The sequence below is a fragment of the Hippoglossus stenolepis genome, chromosome 11 (assembly GCF_022539355.2).
Source record: "Hippoglossus stenolepis isolate QCI-W04-F060 chromosome 11, HSTE1.2, whole genome shotgun sequence".
NCBI classification, from domain to species: Eukaryota; Metazoa; Chordata; class Actinopteri; order Pleuronectiformes; family Pleuronectidae; genus Hippoglossus; species Hippoglossus stenolepis.
This window is the reverse complement of record NC_061493.1, coordinates 8,864,700-8,886,569: the sequence shown is the minus strand read 5'-3', so window position 1 is coordinate 8,886,569 and position 21,870 is coordinate 8,864,700. Positions and strand designations below refer to the sequence as shown.

Here is a 21,870-nt window from a genome sequence, read left to right as displayed (position 1 = left end):
GCTCTCTTTCTTAGGTGTATATTTTCTTTCTTTCGGACGGTGTCAGTGAACAAACTGCACAGACGACTGAATTTAATTTAACTGCTGCTGGGAATTACTCCTATAATTATTCTTATTTTAAGATTAGTCATTATACTTCCACATTTTAAAGTTATTAGTACGTTATTTATGATTTTAATTTGTTCCCCTTTATATTTCCACATTAACCAGCTTTGACAGATTTTTATGGCATTCCATATTTTACTTGGCAATGTTGCAATCTCTCACAGGGAAAACTGAGTTATTTTGGTAACCACCAAACATGACAGTAACATTGAGTTGATTGACAGCGTTTGGTGTTTTGTTATTTCTACCATCTTCCGTCATGTAGCAGGATTTTGCAAAAAACGCTGATGTGACCTTATGGCATTTTGGTGAAAGGATGGGACATGAGTCATGAAATACAGGCAGGAAATACAAAAAACTGATTTGATCACTTTATCAAAACCACATCATCTCCATTAATATGCAATGACTGATGAGAAGTTAAGATTGAAAATTCATTCCAGTAAGGGCTTCCATTTCTTGTCTATCAATGAGGAAATGAGACAAGGTGTCAGATGAGTTATTCAGATCTGACAGGAGAGGACGATGTTCGAGAATCTCAGGGTTGAAGGTCAGATCAGAGCGAGATTGACGGTCAGGGCACTGCATGGGAGGAGATCAGAGGTTCGGCGGTTATATAATGGCCTGGTTTTATCTGAGACCATGCTGCTGCACATTTGTTTGACATCCATCTATCCATTATCTATACAGCTTATCGTTTGAGGGCTGTGGGGGCGGGGGGAAGCTGTAGCCAATCACAGCTGACGTTTGGCGAGAAGCGGTGTGCACCCTGGAGAGGTCGCCAACATATCACCGGGCAACCATTCACACCTAGTCAATTTAGAGTCTCCAATTACTCTTTCCTGCATGTGTTTGGACTGTGGGAGGAGGCTGGAGAACCTGGAGAAAACCCACAGACACATGGATACTTTGTTCAACATGCATCTTCTGAACTGTTTTAGCTGATTTATTCATTGTATCCTTTGAATTAGGTCTACATGCTCTGCGTCCTTTTGAACATGTCCGTCACTCTCTGCTCATAATGAAGAGTTTAAAGTCACAACATTCACTCAGGAGAAAAAAATCTGTCTTTTGATTAAAAAGAAATGTGACTTTTATCATGAATTGTTTTTATCTTTGGACCACAAATATCTCTGAATTCACAAACTAAGGCTGAGCTTTAGACCATACTAACTTTGTTTACATGGATCCCAGTAATCTTATTCTGAATAATGTATTATTTTGATTATGTTTACATTAGTAGCTAATTTATAATATTCCATTCATATTCACACTTGAACGGTCATATGTTGCTATTGCCATATGCTGTGAAAGCTCTAATAGAATGTTACAATGTCATTGAGACGTACATGTGTCTATATATTGCACATTGAATCAGTATAATCCAAATTTTAATTAGATTACTGTATATATTAATCTGAGTCTGACGTTATTCGGGTTGAATCCGAAAACACTGCTTACATGGCAGTGTCTTACTCAGAGTATTATTCTGGTTAATACAACCCGTATGTGTTTGGTGTGCATACATGACCTTTAACATAGTGTATACTGGTTTGTCCTTCCCATGCATAGGTTTACTCCCTGAGTAAAGACAGTTAGTGCAGCAGAGTGAACCCAACGACTGAACACGCTGATATTATCAAAATAGATTTTATTCTAGACCTTGAGATCTGAGTGATATTACAACAGTCAGATCAGGAGGCTGCAGACAGCAACCATGTGAGTGAGAGAGAAGAGTACAACGTAAGTGAGGGCAAAGACAACACAAAAAAAAAAAATGTAAATTGGTATTTACAGGTTCTGTGTTACACATCAACAATTAAATCCAAATTTTATATTTTTTGTTCATTTTGAGTACATAGCTACAAATAAATCAGAATTACAAAAGTTTTGAGAAATACAAAACCTTCAAGGGCTCTCCGACATAGCAAAGATAGAATTGACATTAGTACTTTCGGTAAGAACAAAAAATAGCAAACACACTTGAATGCAGTGTAAAAAACGTATCATCTAAAAACTAACCATTATAAAATACCATTCCACTGTCATAGACATCATTTGAAATAGTCTTTGTGTTACAGTCCAATCACTGCTGACTGTATTAAAGCAAACTTCAAAATATTCTTTAGCTTCAGTACAATTTTTTTGTTTCTAACAAGTAACATTCTAAAGAAAATGTCTGATGATGTATGTTTGATGTTTTCCATGGCTACGGGATGAGACCTGGAATGCCATGAAGTTGGCTGGGTTCGACCTAATCCAGGAGTCCGACAGGACACTAGTTACCCTTGTTTCCCCGCTGTCGCTGCAACACTTTCAGCTGATTCATTTTTAAGAGCATTTCAAACATTAGATGCGTCTGTGATGGCTTGAATAAACACATCTTCCTGTTTCTCAATTTTTAGCCTAAAGTGCAGAGGAAGAACAAAAAAAGACCCTTTAAAAGGGGCTGCTCTATTGTTTCGCTATGACTGTTTAATGGTATTTTATAAAAAACAAAACCTCATGGTCACGACCTCGGGTGATGCACAGCAACATCACATACTGTATTTCAAGCGTCTTCAAAAAGTTACTTTAAAATCCACCCTCAGCACACGAGTGGCATACAAAAGAATCCCCTGTGATAGCACAGATATATATATTTATATATATATTATATGCAGATACCATGTTACATCAAGTCATATGCAAGCGCAGAACTGCCTCAAAACGGCAACTCTGAACACTACAAACAAAAGCACTGTCTATCTGTGCATAGGCCTGAACACAGCCCGTCTCCAGAGTGTGTGTGTGTGTGTGTGTGTGTGTGTGTGTAGTAATGCTGGGCAAAAACTGCCTGACAACAGCAAACCAAGGACTGTAGTGTGTACTCGACACTGGGTATGAAAAGCTGCACACGTTACAGAGTGAAAGTGGAACGAAGACTCCAAGTTGACTGCGAACACTCGACACGACAAACTGATAGGAAATCCAGAGTCGTCAAATCGCTGTCGTCATGTGAGCAAATGTTGAGTCGTGTTTTTATGAAGGTGCGATCAAAGGATCCTGTGCCGCCAGAAGAAGTGATACTGCGGATGATGCCGTGTTGTTTTAATGACTAAGCAGAGGAAATGGGACACAACTAGACCAACTTATTCTGATTATCTTCCAGCACTGGATAGCAACAAGCTATTAACGGAAGAAACACGCACAATTATGACTAATAATTATTTCACGTCAGATGAATTCATGCCGTTATGGACTTGTTTTCCTGCATCTCTCTCCCTCCCTCCCTTTCCCTACACATCCCAGAAACTAGACAGATGCCAGAAAATAAGCCATTACTGTGCCACATTACTTCACTGATGACACACAAAGCACGGCCGTGTTTTTACGAGCTCTATTTCAATGACGTGAACCTCAAGCTGTCCACACATTCAGCACACTGTTAGAACATGATATCAACATGAAGTTACAGCCGCAGAGGTTTTGAATTCTTTAGAGATTCATATTAACCTGATGAATTAACACCTGAAAACCATTTTTGAGGATTAAAGTTGCAAAAAAAACAAAGGACAGTTCACTGTTTGACAGACTGCTTCACACTTTGTAAAGACAGTCGGAAAAATTGTCAATGCTTTCATCTTCTGAGCTTGACAGAATGCCAAGAACAAGATGAGCGGATCGCCCAATGAACAGCTTCGAACACCCACTGTAAAAGACAAACCACTCCCACACCCCAGCCCCTCCCTTCTCTCCCAACCTACTCGTCATATAAAACCTACAGAGATCCGTAAAATCCAAATTCAACACAACAATGTCCACAGGACACCAGACGTGTGCAATATGCACAGGCCAGCAGAAAACAAGCATCTTTATAAACCTGGTACAAAGGATAAAAAGAGCAAAGCAAGAAGAATCCTGGTGTTTTGGTTTGTGTACGATGGGTCCGACATGGTTATACTGAGTGATCTAATGTTTCTTCCTGCAGGTCTTGGGCGTGGCCACAGAGACCTGTGCATAACAACTTTGTGTGGCAAAGGTTTTGGTCCTTGTGTGTACATGAGAGAGAGCGAGAGAGAGAGAGAGAGAGAGAGAGAGAGAGAGAGAGAGGCGGGGGGTGGGGCTGTAATGACAGGCCATCGCATCTGATGGGACTACAGCAGTGTGCCGGACAGGCAGGGACAGTCAGTCAGTTTGGCTATGTACACATTCGTAGTCGGTCCACGGCTCCCCCCAGACGAGTGTCATTTCCTCAGGTCCAATACACAAACCTGGAAAAACAGGAAGGAGGAGAGTTAAACACAAAGCTACAAACTCCCCAAGGGAGGCCTGATGCTTGTGTTGATAGACAAATACACGGCATTTCCGCAGAATTTAAACATCATGTCCTGCCTCCTGCCGGCTCTACCCAGGTGCCAGCCCTCGCCAGAATATTCTGGACAATTTCCTCTTGTTGTGTCTAACCCGAACAATCTCCTGCTGTGTTGTTCATTTGTGAAAGGCAAAGTCCAGAAATGTCCAGACCAAATTCTCAGGAGATTTTCCTGAATTCATGTCTGAAAACAGATAAAGACTGAGGAGCATCAATTGTCATGCTGTGACTTGATGAGACCAAATGATTGTGTGGAATAAGAGTCGAATATTTAAACACAACCTTTGTCTTGTCCATAAATATAGACACTGATGCACATTCAGCTTTATTAAGGAATTTCATTCATTTTCCCACATCAAATGTCCTCTGTTCCTCTGTTTGGCTGAGTTGAGAACCGGATTTTGGACCAACAGCTTATTGACATTCAGATACTTGATCCAAAGCCACCTCAAAGTGTGTCTAAGCTATGAGCTACTGTGCTGCAGTGTGAACAGTGATGCAGGTTTTCTTTAAGGGCCCCTCTATACTATTCTCCTACCCTGGCCAGTCCTCAAGTACCTGCTGCCAACAGCATGTCAAAGAGTTTGTGCCAAAATGGACATTTTCTCCCACATTACATTTTTAAATGATGTCAGTGTTACTTGGCAAACAAAGGAATGGCTTCAAAGTTCAATTTTGCTCAAGCAGAGACAACTGACTGATTAAGTGTCTGCAGTCACCTCCCTGATCACAGGCTTCGTGCCAAGCTGCTGTGCTTGCCTCACATTTTGAGTTGACACACTCTTGGATTAGTCAAAAATCTCACGTGACTGTGGTTTTAGCCATGTGTGTGTGTGTGTGTTTCCTATTACTGAAACAAGGAAGCCCTGTGTCATGAATCTACCCCTAAATTTATCTGCAGCAGAAGTGAAACTGAACTTTTAAGTTTGGCCACACACCATTACCATTTAGCGGCCATTTGCCTGAGTCAAACTGTTTATTCACAGATTTGACCTACAAAGTTCATATTTCCGTAGGCAGGCGTTAGTGTTGTACACAGAGATCATAATGGCTGCTACGTGTATGACGCAACTCACCGATCCGTCTGACGCGCTGGCGCCTACTTTGTCCCCTGTGGCGTTCCAGCACACCTCAAAGATCCCTCCTGTTCCCCGGTAGCTGTGAACTAAAGCACCCGTCTGAGGAAACAAAAACACATGTGAGCAATTGCAAGCTTTTTTATTTTTTGTAAAGCTTTAGAACTGTATTTGTTAATCTGCTATGATCCCACACCTGAGTGTTCCAGATGTGGACACACTTGTCGAAGGAGCCGCTGGCGAGATGCCTGCCATCAGGGCTGAAGGCGACGCTGTAGACGGGCTCCTGGTGGCGGGTCAGCGTGTGGATACACACGCCGCGCTCTACGTCCCACAGACGCACTGTTGAGTCAAATGATGCGCTGGAGAGAGGTGAAGAGAAAGGGAAACTAAAGTGGGCTCTGTGTCGAGTGGAATGAAAATAAGGTGCCATGTAGCAAGTTGTAAAGTAAAGCATGTAAACAGGACATGACAGCTACAAATAAATTAAAATTATAAATGATTAGTCGCTTCATCATAGAAGAGTGATTAAATATAAATGATTGATTCACTGTTGTGTCGACTATCTCATATTTCAGATACAAAATCCTCACAAGCAAATAGACAATTCTGACCTATCTAGATTTTTGGGGGCTGATACTGATTGTACGGATATTGATATTTCAGTATTAGAATTTTTGATGTGGATATATTAATATTAGAAATACTTAATTATCATTCATAAGATGTCTTTATCACACCGTAACGACAACATTTTAATATTAGCTTGAATTTATATAACACCTTTCAAGAGACCCAAGGACGCTTTACATGTGTCCGAGGGGACAAAAGAGAAAAGAAAGTAATTGGCACAAAACAGGACAGAAATAAACAGCACTAATGGCAGGGTGGAGCGTTAAACAGGTGGTGTTTGAGGAGTTTTTTAAAGCTGTCCAGAGATGCAGCGTTGCAGATTTTGGCAGGGAGAGAGAGGGTGGGGGCTACGACACAGAAGGCTCTGTCTCCACAGGTTCACAGTTTGGTGTTGGGGATGGAGAGACATCCTGTGTTTGAGGACTTTCTGAGAGGAGTGTAGGGCTGGAGGATGTCGGTTAGATATGGTGGGGCGAGGGCGTGGGGGGGGTTTTATAAGTGAGGAGGAGGAGTTTGTTGATGCAGGCCTTGATCGGGAGCCAGTGGAGGTGACAAAAAAAATGTAATCGAGGCTCCACATTTAACTGTTTGACCATAAGCTTTACTTTAAATAACTATACATTAAATATCAAACCATATAAACAGGACTTGAATTAAGAAAATAAACATACTTTTTTTTTATGTAAAATGTAAACCTAAATACACATTTTGTCTGCATTGTCTGTAAAACAAAAGTTTTCATAACTGCAAACATCAATGCTGATTTTTACCAGTTGACTGACACATTGATCAGGCTCTATTTAAAAAAAGACAAATAAATCCAGGCAGAGATAATGTGTGACTTCAGAGGCGTACTTCATGATGCATCTGAAGTTTACTGAAGGTGGCTGTGTGCTTAAAGCAAGACTCTGGCCCCTGAGCGGTTTCCTCAGATGAATCCAGGTCAACCTTAGTATGACAAGTCAAACCTAAAAACTGTATCAGTCAAAACCCTAAAATAATTGTCAGGTATTTTATTGATGAGGTATTTTATGGAATAGGACTGTGACTGATCTGATCAGAGGACAGAAAATATAAACAAGTTATTACAAATTTCCCACATTTTCTGCCCCCTGAAAAAAAGATAAAAAGTTTGCGGCAAGGTCGCGATATTGTATCAACGACTCACCAGAGTGAGGCAGTAAAGAATCTGTTTTAACACAGAACACCTGAATTTATCAAGCATCCTTATATCACCTAATAATTCTAACAAAGAAAACTATTTGTTATTAGCTTCTTTTTTTTTCTTCTTCTAAATTTAAGATTGTAGGATTTCATACTTTTGGTTTCATCTTGTATCTATAAACAGAAAACTACCCTGTAACAGTCCAGTCAAATGACACAAGTAGAAGAAAAGTGAAACTGGTGCTCATCTACTGCTGTTGTTTTCTTACCTGGCCAACATGAGGTTCGCACTGGGGTTGTTGGTCCCGGGGCCTGTGGGGCTCCACTTGATTGTGTAGATTTCTTTATTGTGAGCCTGGAGGTCGTGTACACACGAGTCCTGTTTCATACTCCAGATCTGTGTGAGGTGATGATAAAGAAGCAGCTGTTAAGTTTGCTACAAACATAATACAAAACACTTTTCTTCAAACTATGTCTGATTGAGGCTGATTTCTAACTTTTCTCGGGCATTAGGTGACATTCACTTATTGTGCATTGTGTGAACTGACCTTGAGCGTCATGTCATCAGAGCAGGAGGCCAGCAAGCTGCCAGTGGGATCCCACTTGATGGCGTTGACCTCATTCTGTCGCGAGTAAGAAGGGGGTTAGAAACAAAACACAGATGTGTTGTGGTGAACACAGGCAACAGCTAATTTAGAAACATTATACAGTATTTCCATGCATCCTGATAACTAACTTCTAAAACTAGGTCTCAAGTTTGACATGGTTTTACGATAAAGTGTTAGAGCCAAGCACTTTTTTAAGAATAAAGTCAAAATATAGAGAAAAGTCGAACTTATTATGTGATCGTTTTTTTAAATGTTCATATCGACAATAAACCAATTTTAAGATTAAAATAGAACTCTTAAGAAAACATTACACTATGTATGTTGGCAGGTCTTTACAAAATGAGTCAAATAGTTTTTCATAATCAGTTTTGTTTCAGCTCATAAACACGATGTGATAATCAGTTTAAAGAGGTTGTTCTGAAAACTGTAACTTTGGTCTGTCTTTTCATTTCCACTCCTCCACACACGCAGAACACTCATGTCTTACCGTGTGTCCCTGGAAGGTCTTGACAGGTCTGTCCTGACCCAGCTTACACACATGGATACACATGTCCGTGCTGCAGGAGGCAAACGTGTTGTTGCTCTGCCAGTCTACGTCCAGAGCAGGTGCTGTTGGGAGGCAGAGACAGAGCTAAGGGCTGCGGCAGCGCTGACATGTACAAGCAGGACATGAGAAAGCACAACATGCGTATATGATTGACCGATAGAAGATTTCTTATTGCCACACTCAATCTGTAACAACACTATAAGTGCAGATAGTACATTAGAGGGTCAGGTCTGTTACTGTCACACTCCAACAAGCTAAACAGTGTCACAGAGAAAGAGCTGCTGTTCAGAAACGTTGAATATGACAGAGGCAAAGGTATCAGTCACTATGTGTTGAAAGATTTGATGGCGGAAAAAAAATAGAGCTGTGGCAGAAGGTCTGAAAACAGAAACCGTTGAATGAAGAGTCTTGTTACTCACCAGAGTGGAAAGGAAATTGTTGCTTTGCCTCTCCCGTGTGTGCGTCCCAAATAATTGTCGTCTGTGCGGGGGGGGAGAGGATATTTCCATTATTTATCATTACTTAAACACAGTTTACATTACCCACACACAATCATATATATATGTTTATAGAGACACCTCAGGCCTTTTTATACCTGCAAGACAACTGCGCTTGAGTATTAATGTGCAGCCTATCCTGTAGGTGACATGGTGTGTTGTTAGATTTTAGTACACTAGATGGCAATGTTGCACAATGTCCATGAATGGTTTGTTGTGACAACTTCGAGAGAGATCTCAGTTTGATGGAAATGCATCACACCTTACCATAACTGATGCGCATAGATCATTTTCATTTATTTGCTACCTCTGGCTGTAATTTTGTCTCTCTTCCATTATCGATTATTGTCTGGCTGAATTTTTCAGTGCTAACTACAACCTAAAATCCACAGCGTCATTTCAGAATACAGCTCTCAAGTGAACATTAGCTATTAAAGACTTTTTCCAACTCTCTAATCCTCGAGAGCAAATAGTGACCCAACAAAATAGAATTTGAAATACCCATGAAAAGTTGCCTTTAACATCTTAGGAAAGTTGTATCTTGGAAAACCGTTCATCTTCGACAAGTGCTTTAGTAGACATAAAGAAAAAACACCAACCTATTAAACCATTACACATTTCTGTACAATTTCAACCCTCCAATGCAACTGATCGACTAATATCCTATCCTGAATAAACCTGTGACCTCCCTGTGTAACGCCTTGTTTGACCTACAGGTAATATAGAAAAGTACAGCCCCATGCAGACTGGATATATTTCTCTAGGGGAGGTGGAGGGGATTCAGTCAGTCATCTTTATGAGTTGCGAATTTCTCTTTTTCTGTGAACTACTCTTCCGTCTGTCCCTCTACCTTTCATATCTACTATCAAATATACCGTTGCAATGTCAGCTACAAGTATGTACTGGTATTTCATGCGAGAGCCCTTTTTATAGCATATATTTGTTTATATTTTGAAAATAATTTTCCAGCTAAACATACGCAGAATCAACCATTAGCCGGTCTGGTTTGCAATGTACCCATGGATGACATTGACGACTACCACTCAATTGCTTATGATACTGAAGAAAACTTAGATTAAATAAAATAATTATCAGGTAAAATCTGAAGTGTATTTTTCTATCATTTGTGGACGTTTATTTGTATTTGTATTGATGAAGATCGGAGACAATAATATTTGCAGTAAGTGTACATGCCCTGGTATTTTCATGGTATTTCAATGCATATATGCCTGTTCTTGTTGCAGATGAGAATTGTACTGAAAACAACCAATAAATTCCAGTCAGGCATTTTGAAACCTGTGCATACAACTGGTAGTTGTTAATTACCAGTCTCCATAGCAGGTATTAGAGAGCAATATCAAGCTAAAGAAATCAAATAAGCTGTCACTTCTTAGAACTAACAGCAGAAGAAAGCAACAGATAAGGAGATGTATAAACAACAATCCACAGTGGCTGCAGCCAACCAACACAGAAAACACTACATTGCTAGGCAACACAGTATTTGCTGATGCTCTTCTCTGTAGAGACACTGAAACATTCAAGTAAGTCTGATGGTGCTCTTACTCTGTCAGGATTTACTCTGTAAATTAAGAGAAGTACGCAAAAGTACAAATACAAAGAAACAAAAGTAAATATACGTTTTTTCCACCCCTGCATCTATGAATCTTTGTCTGAAAATTGTATCAAAGATCATATTTTCTGCTGGAGGCCTTTCTAAAATGAGCAAAGATGAGTTAGTTGGGAAACGATGTGATCTTCATGACAACAGCGCCAACGTTCAAACCAGTAGGAAATGCTGCTTTCATCCTGTCTAAAGGAGGTTAAGATTAGATGGAAATATTTCAGGGGGTCCATGAGACAATAACAACATAACGTTTCAAGAAACTTTCATATTTTGGAAAAGCTGCACTGCTCCCAAACCCATGGGTATTCAACGAGCTTATTCAAAACCACAGATAAAATCAACAGGCTTTACCTTGTCAACACCAGCACTGAGGATGAAGTTTCCTTTCTTATTCCACTTGAGTGCAAATATAGGACCTTTGTGTTGACCCAGGGTACTGGCCAGGTTACCTGAAAATATAAAAGAACCCAATGCCACTTAGAAAGACAACAAAAACATTTGACCACAAATAGATCGCTGTAATATATGCTAAGTCTTACCATCTTTTGTCCATATTCTAGCAAAGCCATCATATGAACCTGTTGCTAGCAACGTTCCCTCACTCTGAAAGAGACAAAAATGTTTTTTATTCATCTGCAGTCAGTCGCATTAAATCTTTTTCACTTTAATTTGCATATTTTGGTTAAGAATTGTTCCATATTGCACAGATAAATTCCACCATCCATATTCATGAGGCTCTTCTGATTAATAAATATTTTATGAAAGATAAGATATTAGTGCTGATGTGGTGTTGTGCATTGACTTGCACTACTCAGGCTGAACAGCATAAAAGGCCTGTTGCTGTGGGAGTGACTCTCTCCCATAGATCTGGTTAGAAGGAATGTCTTGAGCAGAAGTAGTGGCCACAGGCATGCACACACGGCACTAGATTAGATTACTACAAATCTGCACTCCGTTGAGCCGACGCACACAATCTTACTGTACTACACACACACTCACATTCCAGTCTAGTGAGGTGACATCTTTGTTGCTGGGTACATCCTGGCCTCCTTCCCGAATGCAGTGCCTCAGGACCAGCTGGGTGGATCCACCTGTGCTGTTCTCACTCAGGTTCCAGATCCGTGCCGTTGAGTCTCCGGACCTGCCCGAGACAAAAAAACAAAACATTTGGTCTTTGCAACCAGCAATGATGTGTGTGTTTAATTGCAAAGGGAGATAAGATCACAAGTGCTCACTTGAGATGCATGTGGACAGACATTCTAAAGCCAGGTGTGAACTGACATACAGCTGTGCACTTGTGATAGGATCTCTTCAGACATATGATGTGAGGTTTAAACAGGGCCAAACACAGTGGGGAGGAGTGGTAAGAGATGTAAATGCACGTTATCCTCTCAGGAGGAAACTGATTCGGTGAGACGATTTGTTGCGGACAGACCTGTGCATTTAAACCACTAAGATCTGATGCAAGATGCGGTTTTTATGATGTCATTGTTTTCAAGACACAAGACTAATGACCTTCATTGAAATTCACCTAAAGTACAAGCTGGGAAGGAGAAATGCATGATGGGGAAATATTTTTGTTGTGTTTTTTGGCAGTTTCAGCCTTCTCAAATGTTTTTGAAGTCGCAGTTCAGACAATGGTTGTTAAAGAAGCTGGTTACAAGGAGGCGGAGGAAATTGGCCAGTAAGTTTCACCCTCACCAGCTGTAAAGATTGATCTGTCTAACAGTGCAACGCCATTACAGGGTCACTAAGTAAATTTACTGTAGTTGACTTTATGGTCACTAAAACTCGAATTTCTCATGGTCTGAAGCAGATAAAAACAGTAAATAAAAACCAGGTGGCAGCTGAAAGTTAAAACGCTTAAAAAGACTTTGTTAATCATTGCCTTTGTCCTGAAAACTGGACATGACTGGAAACCACAAGACCTTCTGTCAACATATTCAACACAGGTTTATTGGTTTTCTTTTTTAAATGTCAATATATATTAGCGCAAAGTCAATGATTTACAATAAAAATGTATATCTGTTTCAGACCCTTAGAAATATATTTTTTTCAGGAAGCCCTCAGGTTGTAAGCCATTAGGTTTTAGAAGATTTTTCCGTGGGTGGTGTCTTAATGTGTAAAACAAGAACACAATAAAATGCTAAATGTGGTTTGGCCTGATCAGCTATGGAGTAAGTAGTGGTAACATAGCCCTTGCTTCAAAATCGATGTATCAGGACAATTCTCTACAATACAGATAATTATGTTTTGCTGATATTGGATACATGTGAATGAGACTATGTCTATGATGGTGTCTGGGTGTGATTGTTAAACTGCAGTTCCAAGGTGAAAATACTCAGAAAGGGCATTGACTGTTGATTTCAGCGATTTGTCTTGTATCATAATTAAAAAACGCCAAAGGGAAATAAGGATAAAACTTGATTTTCATTGGAGGGTTTTTTGAGTTAAACAACTCAATCTATTCTGGGTCAAAGGACTTTGATTAGGAATGCAGTGACAACAAATAACTAACATTTATTAAAATAATCGAATGCATTACATGTCTTAAGTGTCCTGGAAGAGTGACACTTTTCCGTGCTATTTTTAACACTGCATGAGGAACCACATGGACAGAGAGGCATGATGTGTTGATACTGACCCCGAGGCGAGGAGGTCATTCACTGGGTTCCAGGCACAGATGAAAACTTCAGACTCGTGGCCCCTCAGGACCATGGCTTTACTCTGGGGGATCTCCACATCTCGATCATCCTCCATCATCTCTGCGAGGTGATCTACGGGAAGGAGTGAGAAGCACAAACAAAACTTTTATCCAAAGGTTTGTACAAGAGTATTCATAAACGACAGTGCCACTGTTCTGAAGACAAACTCATAATATTTGAACAAATTTAGGACTTTTTAATGCTTAAATTCAGAATTCAGAATATGAAATTATAGGGTTTTTAAGTCCCTACGAAAACCTTGCAAGATGTAATGAATCACGTTTCCAGTAAAATGGTCTAAACTTTTTAAAATGAATAACCAACTTTCCCACGGTAATGCTTTGTAGATCAGGAAAATATACTAACAAGCAAACTGGATTATTTTTTAACAACGTTTGACATCATCTAATTTCCTAGAAAGCTTCAGTCCCACAGCAGCCCACTTACTTCGTCTAATGTTGTTAATCCAAACAGACTAGCGACGCCAGTGTTTCTTGAGGAGTCAAGTAAACAGTGCTGCACTGAGCGAATACCAGCCTGAACAGATGACAGCTGTGGCATTACAGTGCACACTATGCTACTGTTGAAAGGCCAAGAGTGTATATAAAAACACAGTGTGCCCACAAGGTGGGCGCTGAGTGTAACATAAGCGTTATCAAGCCAATGTTAGATGCTATAAATTCATGCTATAAGCCTGTGAGTACCCCTCAGCAGCATTTAATTCTGAGGCCCAGTGTATTATTGTGATTAAAACATCCTAAGAAAAGAAGTGAACAACTCTCTCATACACTCACTCACACACATACGTTAACGAACTGGTTATAAAAAGGGGTTGGATTTAACTCTACGGAATAAAATGTGACTTAAGTCTTTTATAGCATTTTAGTCACAATTAGAAACAGGATTAGTCCTATCAGTTTACTTTTTTCTCCATCATATAATATAATTTCATATATTATTTTTTTCTGTATTTTATATATAAATGTGCCAACTTTCTGCTACGGTATTATCCTACATTACATCCTTTATATAACTCTCAGTGTCAGACTATCCCAGACAGCTTGCATAGTTCCACATAAACTTTAATCTTGATGCCACAGCATTTAGTTCCAAAATAAAATCCTGCATAAGATCACGAAACAAAAGGATTCCTCCTGTGTGACCAAACACAAGAAAACACAGATCTTTGCTAAGGTGCTGATTCAGAGGCTGAACAACCATGAGCTAGCTTACTGGCTAAGGCGTGGGATCCGTTTTCCTCCCCATTGGCGGCACCCTCTCCGTTCTTCGTGCCTCCCTGGGGTCCTGTGCCGCTGCAACTGCCTGCTGCCGCCTGCTGCTGCTGGGCCAGCTTGTCCCTGTAGGCCTGCTGTCTGGTCTGCACAACATCTGGCATCACGGCATCGATCAGGGACAGCGACTCGATGGGCCGCCCGTCAAATAAGGTTCCGTCCTACACAGAAAACATGCAGCTTTATATAACCAGACTTTGCTCATGTAAGAAGAGATTTATTGCTAATTGAGATCATTATAAGTCAGCAAAGTAACATTTTGGCATACAGGCATACTTGAGTCAAAACATAACGCTGATAGTGGACTTTTTCTTGCCAGTGTTTTGTAAATGACACTAATTAGTAGCTGATGGCGTAAAGATGATGCCTGACCTCATTGATGCTGACTTCAGCCTCCACATACTGCAGGCCCTTCTGGATGATGGAGATGAGGGCAGCAGGGGGCACCAGGGCTCCATTGATGTTGGACTGACTGATGTGGCTCTCTATGCCAAAGGTGAATGCCGAGTGGGAGAAGCCTGGTGGAAGCAGGATCATTTAGAAAGTGGGAACAGAAACTGTATGTAAAGATGGATGACGCATCTCCACTTCCTCTCACGATCTAGAAGTTAAGCTAAAATACCCTGGATACTAACGCAGCCCTCTTGAACATTTAGAGTCAGAGTCTGTGCAGCAGCGACCGTTGTGTATCATGGTCCTGTCGATACACACATTCAACCTAACAGTAGTCAGTCATGATGTCTCGCCCCGTTTCTATAGCATCAAATAACTAATTAAAACCAAACTTACTGGAAAATTTACAATTAAACTAACATCAGTGTGATAAGAACTATCTAAAGTATCTGAAATGCATTTAACGTCTACTTTGACTTTTTGGGTGGCCCATGTCCCAACTGTTTACACGGAGGAGGTGGGATTTATGACCTATATGGCAGCCAGCCACTAGGTGGCGATCGAAAAGCTTTGGCTGTACTTTTGGGGGGCAGTCGTGTCGTCCATCTTTATATAAAAATCAATGAGAAGAATGGATTTAAAGTTCAATACCAGGGAGACATGTTCAGCAGTATAACAATACTTCATTTAAAATAATTTAATGTACTAAAGCTAGTGCAACTCACCCGACTCTTGCAGGTATCTGTAAACCAGGAAATTGACCTCATCACTGCTTATGCTCATTTTTAGTCCTGGTGATCAAACCATTGGGTCAGCACAGCATAGGAGCCTGTAAAAACAAACCACAGAGCATGACGTGGTGTTACACATCACAGACATGAGCTGAAAATAACTTTGACTTGTATCTTCAAAGTATCTTCATTACCTATGAGCATTCACATCACACAGAAACATAACATGGATACTCCAAAGGAAGAGGACATGCAGTGGCACTGAGCCAGGTGAAAAAGAGAAGTGTCACCACACACAGACTGAGGATGGTGTTACACTACGAGCTAACTCCCAAACTGGCACACATGATGAAAACAGAGAAGAGGAAGAGAGAATAAACATGTCATCGAGCCTTACCTACATCTTGCAACTTCAGACTAGGGGAATTAGAATAAATTGTGATTTGCCATTTGATAAGTAATGATATATTGTTTGTCTCTCCGATTGGTGGATGCAGGAACCTCCTGGCTCTAGGCAGGGTAACATTTTCCATTCATTAACCTACAACTGGGAATAATTACCTAGGCGGGATATTTGGGACCAAACATGTCTAGAACAGACTGGCTTTAAACCTCAGCAAAAACAGATTGTACAGCTCGTGTCCAGCCTCCACATTTATTCATGCAGAACCCGCACTGTTTGAACGGGACTGTGGAAATAAACAAGGGGTCTGGATGAGGGACAGAACCTCTACTGTTTCCATCGTGCCGGCCCACTGAAAAAGTCAACATGCCTCCTACCGCATCCCAGAGGCTGAAATCCAAGACCAACTAAACCAAGAGGCCTGGAATCTAATAGAAGCCCTTCAGCAATCCCCAACAAGTCCTGATGGCGAATGTTTCCCACAGCGAAGCACAACCAGTAGAATACAGCACATGGCTTGAAACAACCAGAAAATCTTACATAGCAACAGTAAATGACATAACACAACATGGCTTCAACAATCATGTTTGCTATTGTTAAGGTGCACCATAATCATGTTGATATAACACTTGGGCTTATCTAATACTAGTCCACTTTCATAGAGTGCCAGCAAAATGTCATAACCATGCAAGTGACGCAGCAGCGGTGAACAGGGTCAGAGCTTCCTTACGCGAATAGTTCGACCAATTCATCATGCTGACATCTCGTCCAATATGTTTTAATGTTTGATGAACCTCAGCACTGATCGTTAGCTCTATCAAGAACACCGACACACCACTATTGACATATAATTCATTTATTCAGAAAAGACAAACAGCTTCTTTCTCCAAGGGAGTGTTTTAGCTGCTAACTCGACTCAGGAGGAACATGACCCGTCCTCACCTCACGGACTGAATCTTGTCAAGTTACATTATTTCCAGCTGCAGGTGTGACAAGATAGGATTGGACAGCCTCATTAGCAGCTCGCTCGGCCGAAGCTAGGTTTAAACAACGAGCCATTTCTTTTCAGGGTCCCTTGGTTAACATTAAAGATTACGGTGTCACGTTTGAAAGTGGATCAAACAAAAGCATCAACCTCCACATTCACAGCTGTAAATTACACACACTGAAGGCTATATGGTGGATATCTGTTCAAACAATTACTCCATTCAGACCCACACAGTGATGCAGTTTAAACATGTCAGGGGTCTATATTAATGAGTATGTGAATATGGGTCTGACAGCCCTGGTTTAGTGGGATGGCGTCATTTAAGTGAATGGCCCACAGAGGAGAGAGAGAGGCCACATGTGGGCGATCAGGAGAGGGAGCATGCAGATGGACAGACGCTAATATACATGTAATGCAGCGTAGTTCTCAGCACTGCTGACTGGAGTCTCTGCTGATAGTGAGACGCAGAGAAGCAGGGTGACAGCTCTCTGCATGCAAGCGTATTCCAGTATTAAACTCACCGACATAAACCAGTCTCACATTACCAGACATCCAGTTATTTGAACTGTGCCAAAGTAGGACTCACGCTGAGTGTTGACCAAGTTATACGCACACAGGAACAGCTGAGGACGCCACTGACGCAGAATTGTTCTTATACGAGTATCACACAGAGCTGTGCACAACCTCAGAAATTCATAGAGCATGCTTGATGTTTCTAACACACCTTCAACAAGTTATACCGATGGACCTTGAGTTACAACCAAACAAATCTGAACCGTTTATACAGGTGTAAAACACAACTTATAAGTAAATCAAATGTATAGACAAAAAAGTCCAGTGAAGACGCTCCCACACTATGGACCTGTGTATGTTGTTTACCATTATCTTCCTCTGAAGCCACAACAAGAATGTCTCCAACACTTAACCTCAGCTCATTGTTTAAACAAAATGACAAGATATCCATTACACTAACATGTCGACAGTTGTAGTGGTAACCTATCGCCACTCTTGCTTACAGGAACAGTTATGTAAGCAACTGGGATGTTTGAGATGTTTCAAGATGAAACTTTTGCATGTTCTCAGCCATTTTTTGAGACACGCTTAAGACTGATGGTTTTGTGTGAGGCATTTGTGTACACCATTCTCCCACGCGTTGAATACAAAACTAAATTCCTTTCTCAACCTGACTCTTGACACTGGGTCACAGTGAGGTGATCCTCCAAGTGTCAATATGCAGCCACAGAAAGAGGCAAAACTATTTTTGTACATGGAACAAAACGCTACAAAACTGGGACATGTATCAGTGACAGCAAAATGTTTAGCTACTGGCCTTATACTGAATATGACATTATTTTGATTATGATGTTTACATAAATTGCTAATAGAATATTTCATTCAAATTCCAGTTTATTTGTCACAGAGCATAGTCTGATTATGAGTCAGATCAACATTGTTTACCAATGCATGGCATGCATCATCAGGCAAGGGGAATTACTTTAAAGTGAGGTCACAAAAAGCTGTGTAAGGTCCAATAGGACATTATAATGTGATTAAGATGTATACATGTCTACATACTGTTATTTTGCTGATGTTCTCATTTACACGTGGCATCTATTGCACTTCTGTCTGTCCTGGGAGAGGGATCCCTCACATGTGACTCTCTCTGAGGTTTCTGTGTTTTTTCCCCTGTTAAAAGGGTTGCTTGGTAGTTTTTCCTCACTCTTGTTGAGGGTTAAAGACAGAGGATGTCACACCTTGTTAAGCCCTATGAGACAAATTGTGATTTGTGAATATGGGCTATACAAATAACATTTGATTGACTGATTCTAAGACTATTCTCTTTATCAGGTCAATTTCATAATATTGGTGTTTAGTGAGATACCCTACCCATGTGATCACAACGTCTTCAAAAAGGCGCATCATAGCTCCCTTGTCCTCAGCAAGAACTCGCAGAACCTGAGAAAAACAGGAGAGAAAATGAATTAACTTCCTCCAACACATTCATTAAACTGAAGAAACATCACAGGTGGACATCATATCTACATTGTACCAATAAAACAGATGACAGTGTTTCTCCGGGCAGAAATCACGTACTCACAAATGTTCAGAAAATAAGGAAATATTCTGCATGTAGAATAACTTGACAAACAAGAAAAGGATCTGCTTGGGATGCTTTTCCCACTTTGGACCATTTGCCAACACATACTGGGGTTTTGCTCCTATTTTCCCTCAATACTGCCAAATATACACTTTCACATGCAAGAACAGCAGGCCTTGCCAAATAGTCACGGGAGACGGTATCTGTCTATCAGCGCTGAAGGAAATTGCCCCAATTAGAGGGGACATTTTAGCAGCAATGTGTCAGTGGGTGAAAAGGCGGCACAGACAAAGTGTTATTGCACGAAGGGGCGTGTCACAAAAACAATGCGAGAAACTGGGTCAGCAAAAGAAGCCCAAACAGTCTGCAGATATTTGAGCAGTGCATGATTGAACCATCCCTGAAGGGCTGTAATTAGAGGTGAAGTGTGTTTCCTTGTTGTATTGTATAAAGTAAATAAAGCACAGACATGCCACTGTCAGTTTAACTTATTAAAAAGGTGTATGATTAAGAAGATGATTGCTAACTACAGCTCACTTGTGCTGATGGATCACAAACTGGTGCCAGGGGATTGCAGCGTCTTGCTCCTTCTCGTGTTTAATCTAGCTCCATTCAGTGTTTTGGTTTGTGTCGCCATCGGCGGTCTACGCGAGCGCAGGGCCTTGGACAGATTTCGTGCAAGTTAAACCCAAAGCGAGGTATGTCACCATGCTAATCTTCCGGTAGCTAAATTAGCAAGATAGCACGGTAAGCTACTAGCGGAAATACGCTGCCCATCCCCCCACACGCGGGGGCCAGTGAATGGGCTGAGCGGACCACGGTGGAGTCCGTTAACCCTCGCGCTGTTGGAGGAAGGCAGACCTGTGGCTCACGTTGTGCTAATGGCGGAGTCAAAGTGCGCTCTATTACCGTGATACAAGCCCGAATCAAACAGCCCTTCTTATATGAATGCACACATGCCGCATCTATTAAGTGTAGCAATGGCTCCATTCAACTCATTGCCATTACAATGCGCTGCTGGCTGAGGATCGCCCACATGTCACGGGTCACTGAGTGGATGTGCGCGGGGACCTGGGAACAGGCTTTGTCGGCCACCGTAACTTATTCGAGGCGCCTGTCAAGTGAACACTTCTCTTCTTGTTTACCTCGCTAACTTGTGTGATTGGCTTCCTCCGCTCTCCAGCCCATTCAAATGCTTAATGCCACAAGCTAGGTAGCGTTAGCACCCCGGCTAACGTGCGCGTTAACATTAGTTGTGTAGCCGTCCACTCACATGCCACTCGGGCTCCGAGATTTCGTCAAACGGAGCCAGTTAGCTACCAAGCTAATGTGCTGCACCCTGCGCGTGTTAGCAGACGTACTCATTACACACAACACTTCAGCCGTAAAACGTGGTTAGCTTTTTTTTTTAAATAGCATCTCTGACGGGGTCGTAAACCCGTCGCTGCCACTCTACACCCCACTGAAAAGAACCAGCGAGCGAGCTAGCTAGCTAGCACTAGCATGCTATGCTAATGACAGTGTTGCTGTAATCTCGTACCTACTTGGATAAAACTGTTCGCCTGGCGATATCTTCCGCAGCTCGTGTGTTCACATCAGACCGTGTTATGTGTTCGGATCACTTAGTTTTCGCACATACAGTGAAACTATCGCCGGGTTATGATATTGAAGCTAACGCCAGGCGGTGAGAAGCCAGCAACGGCTTCACATAGTCGACACAGTGGGGGTGACCCGACATGCGGAAATGAGCCGCCTGTAACCACTGTTATTTCAAAGCGCCACTCGCCGAGGCTCAATATAATGATTAACCCGTGACGACTGAGGAGGAAGAGGAGGAGGCAGCCTTCATCGTGTCCCCCCCTACCGACCACAGCACAGTGAGCTGTGCCACTTCAAACCCGGCTACACCCCTCGCGCCACAGTCCCGCCGAGCAGCACCAGGACACACCGCCATCACGGAGATGACTAACCTATTCTCCAGACGCGATCACAAACACAGCCCGTCCTGCTTCCCCCTGCGGTCAAACACCATCCGTCCTCCAGCGATGATCGGATACCAGCCGCTGCTCCGTCACGTCAGCACGGAGACGTGTTTCTCCACTGGAACCGACCCATGAGATGGAAAAAGACAAAACACACACTCTCACACTCACACTCACACACACAAACACACACACACACACCGAGGCCTCCTCTGGAAGTTTGTCCCACAGCCAAGCACCAGTCATAACAAGAGCTCGCCCATCCCCCACTTACACCTCCTTTCCGCCTGTCTGGTCACCACTAGCTCTGGATTAATGACACCCCCTTCCTCTGCTCAGTCATTCAGACTGGGAAAGTCAACAACAAGCTTACATCATCAGTGCAATCTGTGTTGTACACTGATTCTGTTTTATACAGCTCTATACGTAACACACTGGATTATTCATTTCCCCCTCAGTGTCGACTCCCCCAGCTTCCAGTTCAGTGGCTGCATCGCCTCAGGCTCCTGCATGTGAGATGATGACATGACGTGAAAAGCTGAATTGAGGATCGTTAGGTCAGTTCTTACAACAGCAACAAGCATATTCGGTGCATCGTTTTGTGGCACTGGTGGTTTCTTGCTGTCATAAATGCATCTGGGATGACCCTCTATAGTGGATACATCTGCCA

At 41.7% G+C, this 21,870-nt stretch overlaps 1 protein-coding gene across 5 annotated transcripts; it reads right to left on the bottom strand.

Moving 5' to 3' along the window:
- Positions 1-1,739: 1,739 nt before the first annotated feature.
- LOC118117712 (F-box-like/WD repeat-containing protein TBL1XR1) lies at positions 1,740-21,495 on the bottom strand. Of its 5 annotated transcripts, none has more exons than XM_035170194.2 (16): positions 21,189-21,495; positions 19,008-19,076; positions 15,724-15,827; positions 14,978-15,123; positions 14,547-14,766; positions 13,253-13,385; positions 11,608-11,749; positions 11,148-11,211; positions 10,960-11,057; positions 8,907-8,967; positions 8,428-8,549; positions 7,881-7,955; positions 7,602-7,729; positions 5,732-5,897; positions 5,536-5,637; positions 1,740-4,358 (listed from the first exon to the last, which is right to left on the bottom strand). In XM_035170194.2, the coding sequence occupies exons 3-16, from the start codon at positions 15,779-15,781 to the stop codon at positions 4,332-4,334; spliced, it is 1,542 nt and encodes a 513-aa protein (XP_035026085.1). In that variant the 5' UTR covers positions 15,782-15,827; positions 19,008-19,076; positions 21,189-21,495; the 3' UTR covers positions 1,740-4,331. The 5 variants fall into 5 exon arrangements, with proteins under 5 accessions (XP_035026085.1, XP_035026086.1, XP_035026084.1 ...); XM_035170195.2 differs by lacking the exon at positions 21,189-21,495 and adding an exon at positions 20,759-20,976; XM_035170193.2 differs by lacking the exon at positions 21,189-21,495 and adding an exon at positions 20,763-20,976.
- Between the last annotated feature and the right edge of the window lie 375 nt (positions 21,496-21,870).

What these genes read in the sequence shown, in the direction of transcription:
- LOC118117712 (XM_035170194.2), bottom strand. Translation starts at nt 15,781, where the DNA reads ATGAGCATAAGCAGTGATGAGGTCAATTTCCTGGTTTACAGATACCTG. An exon ending in CGGATCCCACGCCTTAGCCA is followed by an intron (nt 13,386 to 14,546) that starts GTAAGCTAGCTC and finishes TCCTTCCCGTAG; the next exon opens with ATCACCTCGCAGAGATGATG. An exon ending in GCGAACCTCATGTTGGCCAG is followed by an intron (nt 5,898 to 7,601) that starts GTAAGAAAACAA and finishes ACCTCTCTCCAG; the next exon opens with CGCATCATTTGACTCAACAG.